This window comes from Vigna angularis, chromosome 4 (assembly GCF_016808095.1).
Source record: "Vigna angularis cultivar LongXiaoDou No.4 chromosome 4, ASM1680809v1, whole genome shotgun sequence".
Taxonomy (NCBI): domain Eukaryota; kingdom Viridiplantae; phylum Streptophyta; class Magnoliopsida; order Fabales; family Fabaceae; genus Vigna; species Vigna angularis.
The window spans coordinates 39514863-39532095 of NC_068973.1; the positions used below are offsets into that span (position 1 = coordinate 39514863).

Sequence of the window (17233 nt, forward strand, 5' to 3'; positions counted from 1 at the left end):
TTCGAGATTTAATTCAATAAAAAAAATTTACCTTTTTTTTCTTTAAGCTTATTAAATAAAATTCAATAAGATTTGATTGTTCAATTCAATAAAAAAAACGAGAATAATCTAATTTTTTTATATATATAATTTGCCAGTAAACCCTCTGACCTCTTCTCTCGCCATGTATCTCTCAAGCTTTCCAACAAAATTTATGAAACCATGCCTTTCACTACTCTGTTCTTCTTTATGGATCTTTTCTATTTTGTTCACCAAGATCTTAAATGGAATCCAAAGTAAGTTCTGGGTTTCTCTTTTCATCATCGTTTTTGTCAGTTACCTTTGCCTGCATGCCTCAGATTACACCTTAATTGCTAACTTTTCTTTAACAGGACCCTCCGGATATAAAATCTTTCAAGAAATTCCCATTAACATTGAGGTTTGTAGTTTTAGTAGTGACCGTCCTTTGTGGAATTTACATTTTCACAATATCTGTAGAGCAAAAAGGTGTAAGCACAAGTAACAAGTTGCTAGAAAACACTGTCTTCAAGCAGCCATGTCATCATCCTCCTGGTGTTGAAGAATGGGAAGTCTCATACTTGCACTATCCAGAACCCAAAACCTTTAGCAGGTAACATATACCTATATGTTGAAATGAGGGCATCTATTTCTCTTCAACAATTTCATTAATACTAAAAAACAATGAATGGTAATTTACTGACCGATAATTGTTTTTTCTTTACAATTTATATATAATTGTTGATGGTTGTGCATTAATTATGCAGAGAAGAGTGTGCCTGCAATCCTGTTCGATTTTTCTGCATTGTGTCAATGCAAAGATCTGGGAGCGGTTGGTTTGAGACATTTTTGAACAGTCATATTAATGTAAGCTCTAATGGAGAAATATTTTCAGTAGGCAGAAGAAGGACTAACGTTTCTTCCATTTTGGAGACAATGGATCAAGTTTACAATCTCGACTGGTTTTCCAGTGCCTCCAAGAATGAGTGTTCTGCAGCTGTTGGCTTCAAGTGGATGCTTAATCAGGTACAAAAGAAACCATTACACTAAATAAGAAAACTTAAAGTTATTACGTATTTCTATACGAAAATTATTTAATTGGATGGCCATGTATCTATAGCCAATTCAAATATCAGTTCTTGTTGTGTTTTGTATCACTTTTCTCCTCATTTAGCATCTTTGTTTTGAAAACATATTTTTTGAATTTCCTATAATATGTCACCAGTTGTCTGATACAGGGTTTGATGGAGCATCATGAGGAAATTGGAGAATACTTTGAACGAAGACGAGTTTCTATAATCTTCCTATTCAGAAAGAACTTGCTCCGTAGAATGATATCAGTGCTAGCGAATGCCTATGACAAAGATGCCAAGGCACTGAATGGAACTCATAAGTCTCACGTGCACTCTGCAACGGAGGTTTCTACTTTGGTTTCCTTCCTTCGCATAACTTGTGGTTGTTGACTTCAATTGAAAAGTGATTTAGTTGTGGTTGTGCAGGCTAAAATTCTTGCCAACTATAAACCACGGCTCAATATCACATTGCTGATACCAGAGCTAAAGATAATGAAGGAGACAGCAGCAAAAGCCATCACATACTTTAGGAACACTCGCCATATTGTTCTCTATTACGATGATCTTGTCCACAATCGCACTGTAAGACTCGCTAGTTAAACAAAAGACACATTATGTTCTTCTAATAACATTAATTATTTTAAGATTGTTTACTGAATGTTTTATGTTGCAGAAACTGAAGGACGTTCAAGAATTTCTAAGGGTGCCATACAGAGATCTGGAGAGTCGTCAGGTAAAGATACACACTGCCCCATTATCGGAGCAGATTGAAAACTGGGATGAGGTCCAGGAAGAGCTCACAGGGACGCCATTCCAATGGTTTCTCGGAAAAAATTCTCAAATACAGTAGTAGATTTTGTCACAACATTCCACCAACATTTATGCTTCTATATAGCTTGTACATATGATATGATATCAAAGGTTTAATGACAAGGGAGTAGCCATGAGATTATATTGCAAGCATCAGTACCACTTTTTGGAAAGTAATGACAGAAAAATTCAATCTAGTTATTACAAGATTAATGGTTTGTTTCAATATGATCAAAACTGAAGATCTAGCACTCGCTTCTCGACTAGAAATACTTTTTATAGATGATATAAGGGTCTGAAATTTTAAAAATACACATAGTATTTCATCATAAAAGATACTCTGAAAACTTATGCTTGTTATTCTATACTTAAGATTGAACTCTCTTACTTGAGCATACTTCTCCCATATCTCAACTTTTAGGTGCATATGTGAGAATCATCCAAGCATATTTTAGAGGATTTATATTCCTATTACATTCAATAATTTCACTTAGTAATTAAAGTAAAAAATGCATTTTAAATACATAAAACTCAAACAAACAAATATCGAACGATTGACCTTAAAAATATTATTCAAAAGATTATAATTGTTACTATTTGTTACTTACAACTCTACCTACTTACATCACCAGTAACCTGGCATGTTATTTATTATATGTCAAATATATACTTTTACTCCAAATCTACTATCATCCACGATTATACCAGCTATTTGGTGTTGCCAGAGTAAAATAAAAAATCAACTCAAACTTGTATTTGTATGCCTAATTTTTCACCCACAACCAAAATATAAGAATTATGATTCTGAACCAATTTCATTTATATAAAATTAAAATCCCGAAATTTCATTTTAGCTAAAAAATTCGCTGTCATAGAAATAGAATTGATAATGGAGAAATCCGCCAGTGCCAATAGATGAACCAAAATTAAACACATACAAAATGACATGATTGAACTAAAGTGTTAACAAATTTGAATATACATGTATGGAAGAATTCATCATTATTACAAAGATTAGTCCTTAACTCAGTAAATATTAAGATACCAGATGATCTACTAATAGAAGAGATAAGCAGTGCATTTTACATTGCGTATAGGCAACTATAGATGTATATATTTCTTATAGAATATGATGAGAAAGCGAGATAAATAAATATCCTTTTACTGTTCAGCGGTCACCGGTCACTGGTGACGAACTTCCCCAGCTCTAGGAGCCAACCCAGAATTTCAAGAAGCACTCAAAATTTCCCCTGAAGTTGATGCAAGTTGAGGATTAAATCATTACATTAATTTGACTAATAATTTTCATTCTTGGAAATTTTCTCAAGAGGGTGGATATGGATCTAAGTGGGGTTCAAAAGGTTATCAACCTTTCTTTTACTTCCAGTTTTAGTGCGCAGTTAAATATGGTGAAGATCTCCTACACTTTTTTAATAGCATATCAAAGCATCATGTCTCTCTCTCCCATTGCAACATTTTAGTGCGCTTTTCTTTTCTATTTTTCTAAAATTCTCTCACTAATTAAGTCTGCCTTTTAAGAAAACAACTGCATTTAATTTTTATTATTATTCACTTAATTTATTATTATTGAAATGTAATTTTTCTATTCAAAATAATCAAATCAATTGACACAGGATTTTTCTTTTGTTGGCAAATGAAGAGATTATAGGACATTCATGAAATAAACAGGCACGACTAGAGAGACAAGTTTATTTTTAAGGCTAAGATGTTGTGAACATTTTTTTTCCTCTATTTTAAGTTCATTTAAAATTACCAATTAATGTTTACCTATGCGTGTTTAAGTGATGTCTGCTAATATTGTGATGGCATATCGGCAAGAAATATTTACAAAAAAAATAATAGTACACATAAAAATAAACATATTATTTAATCCTAAAATAGATTCGAGGATCAAACTTAGTAATTTAAAATTTTAAAAGAAATTATTTAAAATTTTACAAAAACTGAAAAGTACAAAAGAAAAACTTTGTAAGACCAAAATCAAACCCCTTGATTAAGTTTATAGGACTAAAAATATATTTAAGTTTAACTTTAATGACAAAAAAAATATAATTGTGTCTAATTTTAATTACTCAAAAATGTATTCTCCTTTTCCCACTTTTTCACATATTTTTTTGCGCTTATTTATTTCTTCATAAATATTCACAATATAGTGTTCTGCAGACTCTTTTAATACATAAAGTCGTCTGAAACTTATTAACTATGGAATAGCCTTCCGCAATTTTACTAAGATTCAAGTAAATTTTAACTGATAGCAAAAGATATATATAAAAAAAAATACACTAAATGGTTATTTGTTAATATACCTGAAAAACATGATATCACACTCTCTTTTAATATATTTATACCTTCTTGAAATTCTATAAATTTATAAAGTTAAAATACTTTTGTTTAGAAAATAATTTTCTTAAAAATGATTATTGAATAATTTAAAGTTATTTAGATATATTTGTAAATTTTGATAAAATTCTAGTACCTATTGCAGTAAGGTCTACTGCAATAGTGGCACAGTAACTACTTCCAATAACCGGTGAGAGTATGGAATCTAGCCAAGGCCTAGGGCCCCCCAAAACACACTTGGCTTCAAACCAAAAACGTCTAATCAGGATACCCATAGTGGCTACACTATTTCTTTTGCACCATTTCTTCATTTTGAAATAACTAATTATACGTTACTTTTCCTATTTTACTAAAGATCTATTATATTTAATAAAATCAATGTTAAAATTGGCTCTTCATGAGTGTTATTAAATAAACTGAAGACTAAATTTTTAAATATATTATCTCTTCAAACAAAATTTTCAATATATTTCTTGATTTTCCTTCCACCCTTAATTTGTAGTGGAGTCTTCTTTGAGTGTAAATTAATAACACCATTACATTGAAGTGCACACCGAAATAATAGTTGCATGCAACGTGCAAAACACATAGTAGTAGGAAAATTCAAAGGGACACTAAATTGAAAGATACTCCCACATATTGGTTCCCAAAAGGGAATCTTGGAGGAGCATAATCATGAACAAGTTTACATTCACCATTAATACTTACCCACATTCTCATTGATATTATACATTCATTTCAGTTGAGTGGCCTATAAAAACTCACAAAACACAAATTATTTTCAGGCACAGCTTCATATACATCTCAGTTTTCCCAATCCACACACTAAAAATATCTCAAGGCCAAGCTTCATCATGGGCAATTCGAGAATTGAGTTCATGGTCAGTGCTATTTTTCTCTCCTTAATGATTTTTCATGGAACTTTTTTAGCTCAGGGAAGGCCACTGCAATTGGAGACCAAGCATGAAAACAGTATCACAGAAATGGCTAAAGTGGCAGAATATACTTCAACTGCAGCACTTAACACCAAGAATCCACAAAATGACAGTGTCAGAAACTGGACTGTGAACGATTTCCAACCGACAGATCCAGGGCACAGTCCTGGTGCTGGTCATTCCTCACCACGCGCCGACATTCCAAAGCCCTAGATACACTGCTATTACTACACTCTGCATTTCACAATATCATATATTATCACTATATTTGAAAAATGTTACTCCCAGATTTAAATCTAACATCTTTCTGTATGCTCATCACATTTGGAGAGAAGAAAAAAGATTGGGAATTGAAGCTGGTTCCAAAACCAAGTTCCAATATGCAGATTTAGGTGTACAGATAATAAAGGTATTTATATCTGTAGATGGGGATTAATTATGTGTATAAGTTATGGATATCCCATGCATACAGAAACCTGCACATAGTTTATGGCCCTTCATTAATTTGTGTGTAAGTTTTACACTATGTAAGTATTAAATATATGCATCTGTAATTTTAAAATTGTACTCAATTGCTTTGTAGCTTCATATCTCATAACTTGTTTCTTCTTTCATACTCTTTTCGGTCGTTTTAAATATTATTTTTCTTTTAATTAAAAATTGTTTTCTTTGTTTGATCTTTTTAACTTTCGAGGTTAATATTTGTTTCTTCTAATTATATATCTTTAATTTGATTAATATATATATATATAAAAAACGGATATTGTAACAAATAAAATAATAATAACATATAAATATGTGTGTATTTAAATAAAAATTGAAAAATAATAATAATTTACTCACTTAAAATCTATTAAAATTTTAAAAAAATAATTTCCTTCATTTAGATAAAAAAAAAACTATTTTTGACGGTGTATTGTTTGACAACGTTATTTTGTGTTAAGAAAACCACAGGAGGAAAAAATAATACTAAAATTGGAAAAAAAAAATTAGGCAAAGTGGCAAAGCGGTATGACGGTGTACTGTTTGACAACGTTATTTTGAAATACAACACTGTACTTCATTGATTTGAGCTGTTCAAAAATAAATATATTAACGTATTAAATTTATTAAGAATTACGTTATTCTTACAATTTATTATTTTTTTATGATGTCGAAATTTGATGCAAGGAAAGCTAATTCAAATAATATCGTCAATATTGAAGTAATAAAATTAATGCCACAAATTAAGTTATGCATTACTTAAATTAATGAATAGGTAACAAAAGGTCAACAAAGTGTGAGGGTTCGTATGTGAATCAAATTGTCATAAAATTGGAATTGTTATAGAATGAAATTGTGATATTTGGAGGAAGAAATGACTTGACATAAATTAACTTCACTTGTTAGAATGCATTTAGGAGTTGTTTGGCCGAAAATATCAACACCAAAAAATCTAAATCTTGTCTAATAGTCCAAAACAATTCATAAGACATTATGCAACTTTTCAAATAAGGTCACAAAGTAAGTACTACCCATAGTTGCAGGTTGAGTAGGTGTAGGCGCTGTTGCAGATTTTAAAGGCTAAACTACTACATATGATAGCTTGTTATGCCTTCTTTTGCTTTGACCGATGAATGTTGACGAATTTAATTATGAATTAAAATTTTATATTGAATAAAATTAATAAAGTTTAAGATAATATGAAAAATAAGATTTTAAAGTTTATCATCTAATGTTTTTGAGTTAAAAATAATTGTATTCTGTTTAAGTTTTACGCATATTTTATTAATGTTGAATCTTCTGTTTGATTATCTTAAAAGACCTTTTACTTTTGCTACTGCTGAAATTCATACATGTTTCTTTTATCAAGAAATAATACTATATATTTATACATACATAAGATTTTAGTCTTTATATACAAAGAAGAAAACAAAACTCACTCTCCTCCTTTAACTTCTAATTTCAGAAGAACCAAAATAAGCCAATTTTAGAAATGCCAAGTTCATAAAATCCAACTTTGAACATTTCAAACCGTCCTGGATTTACATATTGTAAAGGGATTCTGACATATCAAATATCATTACATGTTATTTTTTATCGATAAAAAAACTCATATATACAAGTAGAGTGTGGATTTTTTTTTATTATTATGAAATCAATCTCATTGATACTTAATCTAGACGATACAAAAAAAGTAACATATTTTGTCAAATAAATTAAGACTTTAAATTTAATTAATTAGATTGTCTTGTTAAACTAGTCAATGATGTTATGTAACATGTAGTTGAATTAACCAAGTGTAATTCCAATCACATGGTAATAACCAACTTCCATTACACCTGGGATTATGAAACAAAAAAATCTAATAATATTTAATTATAATTTATAATCATACCAATTTAAATAATTTTAATTATATCTTAATAAAGTTGGAAATTTATAGTTTTAAATTTCAAATATAATCTAACTAATTAGATTTAGATTGAATATGGATTGATTATGTTTTGTTGGATTTTAAAAATCAAACCTTCTCCGCCTGCCCTGGAGGGCATCTTGTGTTATCCTATAAAAGATAGAAATAATGAATATTAATTTCCATTAATGTGAAGTACTAGGTCAATTAAAAGGGAAATAACATTAGAAGTAAATGTAGTGACAATTTAGTAAATACTTAAATATATGCTATATTAATTAAATTTGAATCAATGTAAGAAAATAAATTACATTAAATAATGTATTCGATGTAAAGGCATAATTTTTAAATATTTATTTTTATTATACACATTATGTTGGTTGTTATTAACATGTGATGTGATGGAGTCTTTTCTTTATTAAAATGTGTATTAAAATGTGGTTCACTTTCTTTGTTATTCGTTGGTACTTTTGCTCACACGTTTTGAATTTCCATCATTGTGTGTTTCTACTTTTGTTGTTTGATGTCCTTTTTTTTGGTCTACTCTATGTTAATCCTGTATCAAGGTTTTGGAGGGTCGTGGCCACCGTGTTTTATCTTTCACAAAATAATGTTTACATCATTAATTTAAACAATATAAATACTTTCTAATAACCTATGTAAAATATCTAGTTGTTTACTTAATTTCAATGTCAAGGTTAAAACATCTCAATTTAATTTGTTATAATTCTCAATTTTAAATGATTCCTTTTTCATCTCTATCCATCTATCTAACGAATAGATACATTTTTTTTCTATATTTTTCATCTGAAAAATTTCTTTAGATTTAAAGTTGTCAGAATTGTATAAAACAAAATTTAAGTTAGTATAGTATATTTTTAAAAACTGTAACAGAATCATGTTCTTTATAAATTATCATGTTATTTTTGGAATAACAACTAAAAACAAACTGTCAATATTGGGTATGGATTTCTGCATTCTTTCTTCAAGTTCAGTGTAAAAGGCCTTTCACTTTCCCGTGGATGGAATGGGCTCTTTCTGAGGTTCGTTTAGAAACTACATTATTTTTATTTTTAAATTTAAAAATCATATTAAATTTAGAATTACAAAGTAAAATGAAAACAAAAATATTATTCTATGGTGTGATTAAAATTTGAAACTAATTGATTTTTAATATTTTATATAAACATTTATCACCTTAAAAAACGATTATTTTTTTCTAAAAACAAAAAAGGAACAAAATAGAGCAGAAGGATAGAGAAAGTGGTAGTACGGTGCGCAGATAGTATGGTAGCATAGCATAGTCCTGAACCATGTGATCTGATTCCAAGGCAATCTACCGTGCCGTTAAGTTTTCACTGCCATTAACTTCCCAACATCACTGACCACCGTAACATAAGTTGTGCGAGGTTAAAGTTAAACTGTCACACACAAACACACGAACGAACAAACTAAAATAATAATATATATATATATATAAATAAATAAATAAAAGAAGTGAAGAGTGAGGGAAAGAAAAGAAGAGGTGGCGGCGGATCCTGGAGAGAGAGGAAGCGAAGTTAGCGAAGCATAGTAGGAGAGTGTTATGCATATCCCTGATTAATAGATCCAACGATTGAGATCGCATCCCACCATTTGATCTAAGGGTGGAAAGGGGAACCGCGTTCACGAAGCCAACCCAAGAATCCGTCATCCTCATCATAAATCATAAATCATAAATCATCATCCTCCTCTTAGACCCTCACCGCGACCTTTCTCAAAATCCAGATTCAACCCTTCTCTCTCTCTCACTACACACATACTCGCGTAACGAACTCGCCTCGTTCCTATTTTTATTTATTTATTTAGGGTGAAAGAAGGAAGAAAGAACAGCCGAGAGAGGCGCTTGCCGTAACGGTAATTGAGAGAAAAGATGCAACCAACATCGAACGGCTCTGATTCGCAAGCCACGGAGCAGAACCAGCAGACGCCGCCCCCGCCGCCACCGCCGCAGCCTGTGCCCGTACCGCCGCAGTGGCTCCCGATGCAGTACCCAGCGGCTGCCATGGTAATGCAGCACCACATGATGCCGCCTCAACATTATGCCGCGCCGCCGCCGCCTCCGCAGCCCTATGTCGCCTATCACCAGTACCAGCAGCAGCTCTCGCACGTGTCGCACGCGCACCATCAGGGATCCAGCGTCGAGAACAAGACCGTATGGGTCGGCGATTTGCATCACTGGATGGATGAAAATTATCTCCACCGCTGTTTCGCTTCCACCGGCGAGGTCCTTCTCTTTCTGTATATATGTTTTCTCGTCCGACACGTTAACACACACTCGTACTAGTGTGTTTTTTCACTTATTGTTTTTTTTCAAACGTAAGACTGTTCCTGTTCGGTTTCTTTGTTTAAAGCGGTTGGGTTCTAATCAACATTATTGTGAGATGAGGAGTCTGACGTGGGTTTTTGACAATTGGATTGAGGCTTCTTTGTTATGATGTGATATGTGAAGTTTCTTGCATGGTTTCGTTTTGGTTTGGTGTCAACCTCGGCAATGTAAGAAGAAAGGGTAGTCCTCCTTTTTTTTTTCTTTTTGTAATCGTGTGATAAAAAAAAGGTGATATACTTTTAGTTTTTTATAACCATGCTAATTGAAGTTTAGAAATTGAAAAGAATTTTCAATTTGGTTGTGTTATTTGAAAAATTCCTTCTGTTTGCAAATCCTGTAGCCAACCTCAACCTGACCTGTTTAATTAAGGTTTTATTGTTTTTGTTGTGTTACTTGAAATTGTGTTTGGAACCTTATACATAACGACGATAACGAAGAAATGTTGTGTCACAGTGACTGGTGAACAGTTTGGTAGGAGGTTGCATTAGATTTTATAAGTTCAAAGATTAATGTTGCCTTTATATATAACCAAAATGTTGGAGAAACAGTTTTTTTTCATCTGCATTATGTTGCAATGAAGCACAGATAAAATCCCTTTTCAGTTTTGCTTTCTGTGTCTTACCTGTTCATTTAGCTTCTCTCTAATTTTATTTTCTGACATTTCAAGCTATGTATAAATTTAGGTGGTGCCATTTGATTGAATTTAATGAAATTTGAATCGGTTGGAAGTTCGAGGGTTAAGTGCCTGTGTGCAAAAATCTGAAATCTTCCGATGTGATAAATTTCTTTTGTGTCATTTGAAGTATGAAAAATTAGGATTTAAGTGAATTTGAAGGCTTTTGTCTTTGTTAGCTGGGTTGGGCTTAAGCATTGAAGGTTTTAGACACAAGTAGAGTTGTTGTAGGTAAGCTAGTTTTAACTAGAAAAAGGTGATTTCAGTGTCATTCATCTGCTAGTGCCATCTGAAGTATAAATAATCATTAACCTGATTATTCAAAGATTTGTTTGTTATGATGGAAACTGGTCCCTGAGCTTTTCTTATAATTTACTATTGTACATTTTTTCAGATTTCCTCCATTAAGGTTATTCGAAATAAGCAGACTGGTCTATCAGAGGGTTATGGATTTGTTGAATTCTATTCGCATGGCACAGCTGAGAAAGTTTTGCAGAATTATGCTGGGATATTGATGCCTAACACAGAGCAACCTTTCCGCCTGAACTGGGCATCATTTAGCACAGGAGACAAGCGTTCAGATAATGTCCCTGATCTTTCTATTTTTGTAGGAGATTTAGCTGCTGATGTTACAGATAGCATGTTGCATGAAACTTTTTCTAATAGATACCCATCTGTTAAAGCTGCAAAAGTTGTTTTTGATGCCAATACTGGCCGTTCAAAGGGTTATGGTTTCGTCAGGTTTGGAGATGATAATGAGAGGTCTCAGGCTATGACTGAAATGAATGGAGTTTACTGCTCTAGCAGGCCTATGCGTATTGGTGCTGCAACTCCAAGGAAAACGTCTGGCTATCAACAAGGTACGCCAAATCCCAGCCATTGCGTCTAGTATCTGAAATTAAATTATCTTCTTTAAAAGGAATACCACCAAAAGATATTATACATTCAATTTAAAGAAAAATATTTTTAGACGCTTGTTTCCTGTTTTACATGTTTTGCATCATGTTACTGCTGATAGACATTGGAAGCACATGTGAGCTATATGCATGGATTCATTGTTGGAGTGGTGATTTCAGCATGATGTTATTTGTTCCTTAGTAGGCAAGTAGCTGATTGATAAAAAATATTGAATCTTTGTTTTCCTAGTAACTTTTTTCTTTTAAAAGTTGTTTTCTAAAACAATTCTATACTCGGGTATTTTGCAATCAATTTCATACTTAGAATCTATACAATTTTAAAAATTGTTTCCTAGTGTTTTAAAAAGCAAAAATCATAAACAATTGGAACTTTTTTTCTCACTCTCTCTTCTGTCACCTTTACGGTTATATTCAAGTGACAAAGAGTAAACTTTTAGAGAACAGAAATGTGTACAGGAACAAACACTAGTAAATGTACTCAGAAACAAACAAAATTTAGAAAACATATATGTTTGCGAAAACAGTAAACAAACAAGGCCTATGTCACTCAAATTTAACTTTTACATTTGTTTGTCGTGTGCTTGCTGCTGCAAAAGTCTGAAATAATTGTACTAGTTGAGATTTGATTTTGTCCCTTTATTTGTATAGGAAGTCAGTCCAATGGCACATCCAACCAATCTGAAGCTGATTCTACGAACACAACTGTAAGCTTTTCAGCTTTTCATTATTAGGTTCTTTTTTCAGCCAAAAACAAAATTGATTTGTCACTATATTTTCTGTTGGTTGATTCAATTATAGATATTTGTCGGAGGTCTTGACCCCAATGTTACTGCTGAAGATCTTAGGCAGCCATTCTCCCAGTATGGTGAGATAGTCTCTGTTAAGATACCTGTTGGAAAAGGATGTGGTTTTGTACAATTTGCAAACAGGTAGGAGTCCTGACCCTGTCATTTAAATCTTAACATATTCTCAGATAACATGCTTTTTGATTAACATGTGTGTGTCCACTACCTCAACCATTCCAGAAATAATGCTGAAGAGGCATTGCAGAAGCTAAATGGGACAACTATAGGCAAGCAAATGGTTCGTCTTTCGTGGGGCCGCAATCCAGCAAATAAGCAGGTAATCTCTGTCAAACATGCAGGGAAATATGTTCTCAATGCCATTTTATCTACTCTATTAATCTACAGGAAGGAACTAGATTCATTAAGTTTTGACATGTCTGTTACTACCACGTTGTGCTGGTGTCATAGGAAGTTAAAAAAACAATTTTATAATACAATTTAAGTTTTTCCAACAGCCAATTTACTCTAAAAAAATGTTTGTTTGCTTCCCTCCTGATAAAATCACTGAACGGCATTTCTTTGAGTTGGAAATGAGAGAGAAAGGAAAGAAAATTATTAAAAAGTTAGATGTTTTCTAAGATAATTGGTATAAAAAAAGGAAAAGAAAATAAATTTCTTATTTCCTCTTTTTTATTTTTAATGAAGTGAGAAAGAATATTATATAGATACTGTTAACTTGTTAACTTGTGTTACTAATTGCTGCACGTGATTCATGAATATTATACATGAATTGTAGTATATTTGTTTTGGTGGTGTCTAACATTAAATTGCAATTATTGTGTGGGTAACAGTTTAGAGGAGATTTCGGCAGTCCTTGGAATGGGGCATATTACGGGGGAGCTGTTTATGATGGTTATGGGTATGCTTTACCAGCTCCTCATGATCCCAGTATCTATGCTGCTGCTTATGGGGCATACCCTATTTATGGAGGACACCAGCAGCAAGTAAGTTAAGTGCATTGCAGGAGTAGGACTTACCAACAGCATCTCGCCCTTGAACAACCACATTAACATTCTCCCTTCTAACTTTCTCAAGAATCCCTCCTAATTCTGGAGTGGAGTTGAATTTTGATAACCAAAGCTAGGAATTCAATTAATATTATCATTCGTTTAGATTCATGGGATTTAAACTTGTTTGTTTTAATAATTAAGTATGCTTAAGTTTGTCCTCTTCCTTGCATTTAAATTCTTTGTTTTCTTTTGGAAATATCGATATAAAAGCTTTTTATAAATTTGTTTAAAACCCAATTTTAGTTCATGTAGATTTTTTTTATTTCGTTTTCTTTTCCTATGTAGATCCTTACATAATTTTTAAGAATTGAATTCTTTGTAGCTTTTATAGCTTTCGAGTCTTGTCTTCAAGTGGATATTATGTTATTTTTATCTAAATCATTAATTTGGTATCGTATTTAATAGTTTAATAAAAGTAGAATCATTCATTAAGTTAGTTTTGCATGAGTGTGACAAAATTGCTTAAAGATTATTTTATCCTTTTTGTCTGAGAATTTTATTTTTTAATAAGTAAACCAAATATACAAAATTTTGTTTTGTTATATCTGTGATTATAAATTTTGTTTAGTAAATATTTCTTAAATTTTAAAAGATGTTTCTATTTTTGAATCGAATTTTTATGTAAAGTTTAAATGTAGTTCTTTTTATATACTACTCATGTTAGATTTTATTTTCTAAATATTTAATCTAAACTATTGATGATTTGGGATGAAACAGGATAATAAGAGTGTATTTAGATTTTAGTAAAATTGCTAAATTAACTGCTGTTTTATGTTTGACATTTTTGAACATAAAATTAAAAATTACATTTAACTTTAATTGGCTTAAAAGTTATTATAATTATACTTTATTAACTCTAATTAAATTTTAGATTCTTTTATCAAGGACTAACAAGTTTAGTTGAATGGAACGGAAAGAGAGAGCAAAATTTTACAAGAAAATTTATTATTATAAACTAGTATTATGATAAAAAAAAAAGTAATGAAATTATAATTATTAAAATAATCTAATCGGTTTAGTTTGGTTTGGTTCAGTTCAGTTCGGCTAAATTCAGTTCAGTTCGGCTAAATTCAGTTCAGTCCAGTTTGTTTTGGTTAGGTTCAGTTCGGTTCAACTTGGTTTTGTTCGATTCGACTAGGCTCTTCTAAGTTAGGCTCGGGTCAGCTAACCTTGACTCAATTTTGGCTTAGTCAACTAAACTTGGCTTACCTCACATTGCCTTTACTAACCTAGGCTCAGCTTGGTGGGCTTGGCTCGACTGGTTTGGCTCAGCTTTGCAGTTGAGCATGTTACTTAATTTGGTTCGATTTGGTTTGGTTCAGTTTAATTTGTTTTGATTCGGTTTGGTTTGATTTGATTCAATTCAATATGGTTCAGTTTGATTCAAACTGGTCCAATTCTATTTGGTTTGATGCGGTTCAATCCAGTTTAGTCTGGTCTAGTTTGACTTGGTTTGCTATTAAGAAGTAATGTGTAAATATTGTTTCTAAGAAATCAAATACATCATTTATTAATTAACATATTCACTAAAACTATAATAAAAAATACTTACTTAAATAGACATATTTTTACTCTTTTATTATTGTCTATTTTAAGCTTTTAATGAATTAGTGGTAAAGAGTTTTTCTAAGTGAACTTTTAGAAATTGTGACTAAAATTTATTTTCAAGAAGTCTAGAAATTCATTAAAAGGATTTCTTTTAACTAGTTTTACTTTCTAATAAAAACAATTGTCAATACATACGAAAAACCATTTTCACTAGTGCAGAATTGATCTATAACGTCACTCCATAGACGTCCGTCCACCAAAACCCCAACGTAAATAATTGACCGGTGGCATAAATGTAAATAATTGAGTGTGGAGACGTCCGTCCTAGAGGGGGTCGGACGTCTATAATATAGTAGACGTCCGACCCCTCTAACGGACGTTCAAAAGCCTGATATGAGAGTTGAAGATTCAGCCTTTTGAACGTCCATCCTAGAGGGGGCCGGACGTCTATATATAGTAAACGTCCGGCCCCCTCAAGGACGGACGTTCAAAAGACTGACGGGTTAAACTACCCTGTCAGCCTCTTGAACGTCCGTCCTGGAGGGGGACGGACGTCTACTATATATGGACGTCCGTCCCCCTCCAGGACGGACGTTCAAGAGGCTGACAGGGTAGTTTAACCCATCAGTCTCTTGAACGTCCGTCCTGGAAGGGGCCGGACGTCCATATATAGTAGATGTCCGTCCCCCTCAAGGACGGACGTTCAAGAGGCTGACAGGGTAGTTCAACCCGTCAGCCTCTTGAACGTCCGTCCTGGAGGGGGATGATCGTCTACTATATAGTAAACGTCCGTCCCCCTCCAGGACGGACGTTCAAGAGGATGACGGGTTGAACTACTCTGTCAGCCTCTTGAACGTCCGTCCTGGAGGGGGACGGACGTTTCCTATATATAGACGTCTGTCCCCCTCCAGGAAGGACGTTCAAGAGGCTGACAGGGTAGTTGAACCCATCAGTCTCTTGAACGTCCGTCCCCCTCCAGGACGGACGTTTCCTATATATAGACATCCGTCCCCCTCTTGGACGGACGTTCAAGAGGCTGACAGGGTAGTTGAACCCATCAGTCTCTTGAACGTCCGTCCTTGAGGGGGATGAACGTCTATATATAGTAAACGTCCGTCCTGGAGGGGGCCGGACGTCTACTATATTATAGACGTCCGGCCCCCGCCACAACTAACGTTCAAAAGACGTTTAAAATAAGGACACACACCAAAACGCGAACCCGCGAGGAGTTATGCGAACCCCTGAGAGTTCCCTCTGCGCCTTGCATTTCCAGGTTGGTTTTTATGTGTTTTGGACCATTTAATCTTATTTTTGTTCCGATTAAATTGTTCAGTGATGAAATATCTTTCATTTGGACCGATTAAAAATCGTTTTCGGTGCATTTTGGTGCAGTTTGTTGCGTGTTCTTGGGCGGCGTTTTTTGGCCTACGTTTTAGGTCGTTTACTCCTCCATCTTCCTCCATTTTCATTTCGAATCTGTTCTTCAGACGTGTTGCAGTGCACAAACAAACGTCCAAACCCTGTAATCCTAAATAACCCTAGATAAGCCGTCTAATAAAGCCCTTTCTGCAGTAGTGTATAGACGTCCGAGAGGTTCACAGCGGACGTCTATATAGACGTCCGGCCTGTCACAGCGGACGTCCATATAGACGTCCGGCCTGACACAACGGACGTCTACATAAACGTCACCCGCATAGACGTCCGTTGGAGGTCGGACGTTAAAAAACCTAAAGAACGGACGTCTATAGCCCTTTCTGCACTAGTGTTTCATAAAACCCAACAATTAAAATTATGAGTCATTTAAGATTAAAAAGATGAAAACATTTTCATTCAACTTGCTTGGAGTTTGGACAACATCAAGCTCAGGCCAACATCTAATATAATAACATAACAAGCTTAAAGGTTACAAAGAGACAAAGAAAATATATTCTAACTCCACACAAAAAATACTACTGCATTCAAAGAAAGTATGAAGAATTGGGAGTATATGGGTTAGGGAAACAATACTACACATAAATTGTTATAATTCAACTTTTAATAATTAAGATTTTATAAATCCAATACATTTTTGTTAATTCAGTAATTTTTTTTTACTCACTTACATGCTACTAGGACTTTTTTATGTGAAAAAAAACACACATTTGATTATTGTTTCAGTTCTGAGGACAAAATTATCGGTTCGCTAAATCTTACATGTCTGAATGTTTGTTTTTGTTATTGTTCATCCTTCAATTCAGTTGAGTCAAATTAAAAAATTACTCACAGCATATACTCCAATGACAATATCAGTCAAACTTTGAC

The 17233-nt window shown here is 33.1% G+C and overlaps 2 protein-coding genes across 2 annotated transcripts; both read left to right on the top strand.

Annotated features, from left to right (window-relative positions):
* Positions 1 to 263: 263 nt before the first annotated feature.
* Positions 264 to 2000, top strand: LOC108341279 (uncharacterized). The gene is made up of 6 exons (XM_017578976.2): positions 264 to 275; positions 372 to 610; positions 765 to 1023; positions 1236 to 1415; positions 1497 to 1652; positions 1744 to 2000. The coding sequence occupies exons 1-6, from the start codon at positions 264 to 266 to the stop codon at positions 1918 to 1920; spliced, it is 1023 nt and encodes a 340-aa protein (XP_017434465.1). The 3' UTR covers positions 1921 to 2000.
* A 7070-nt stretch (positions 2001 to 9070) lies between these two features.
* Positions 9071 to 13542, top strand: LOC108343375 (polyadenylate-binding protein RBP47C). Its single transcript, XM_017581621.2, has 6 exons — positions 9071 to 9837; positions 11007 to 11472; positions 12178 to 12233; positions 12328 to 12458; positions 12555 to 12651; positions 13166 to 13542. The coding sequence occupies exons 1-6, from the start codon at positions 9484 to 9486 to the stop codon at positions 13325 to 13327; spliced, it is 1266 nt and encodes a 421-aa protein (XP_017437110.1). The 5' UTR covers positions 9071 to 9483; the 3' UTR covers positions 13328 to 13542.
* The last annotated feature ends 3691 nt before the right edge of the window (positions 13543 to 17233 follow it).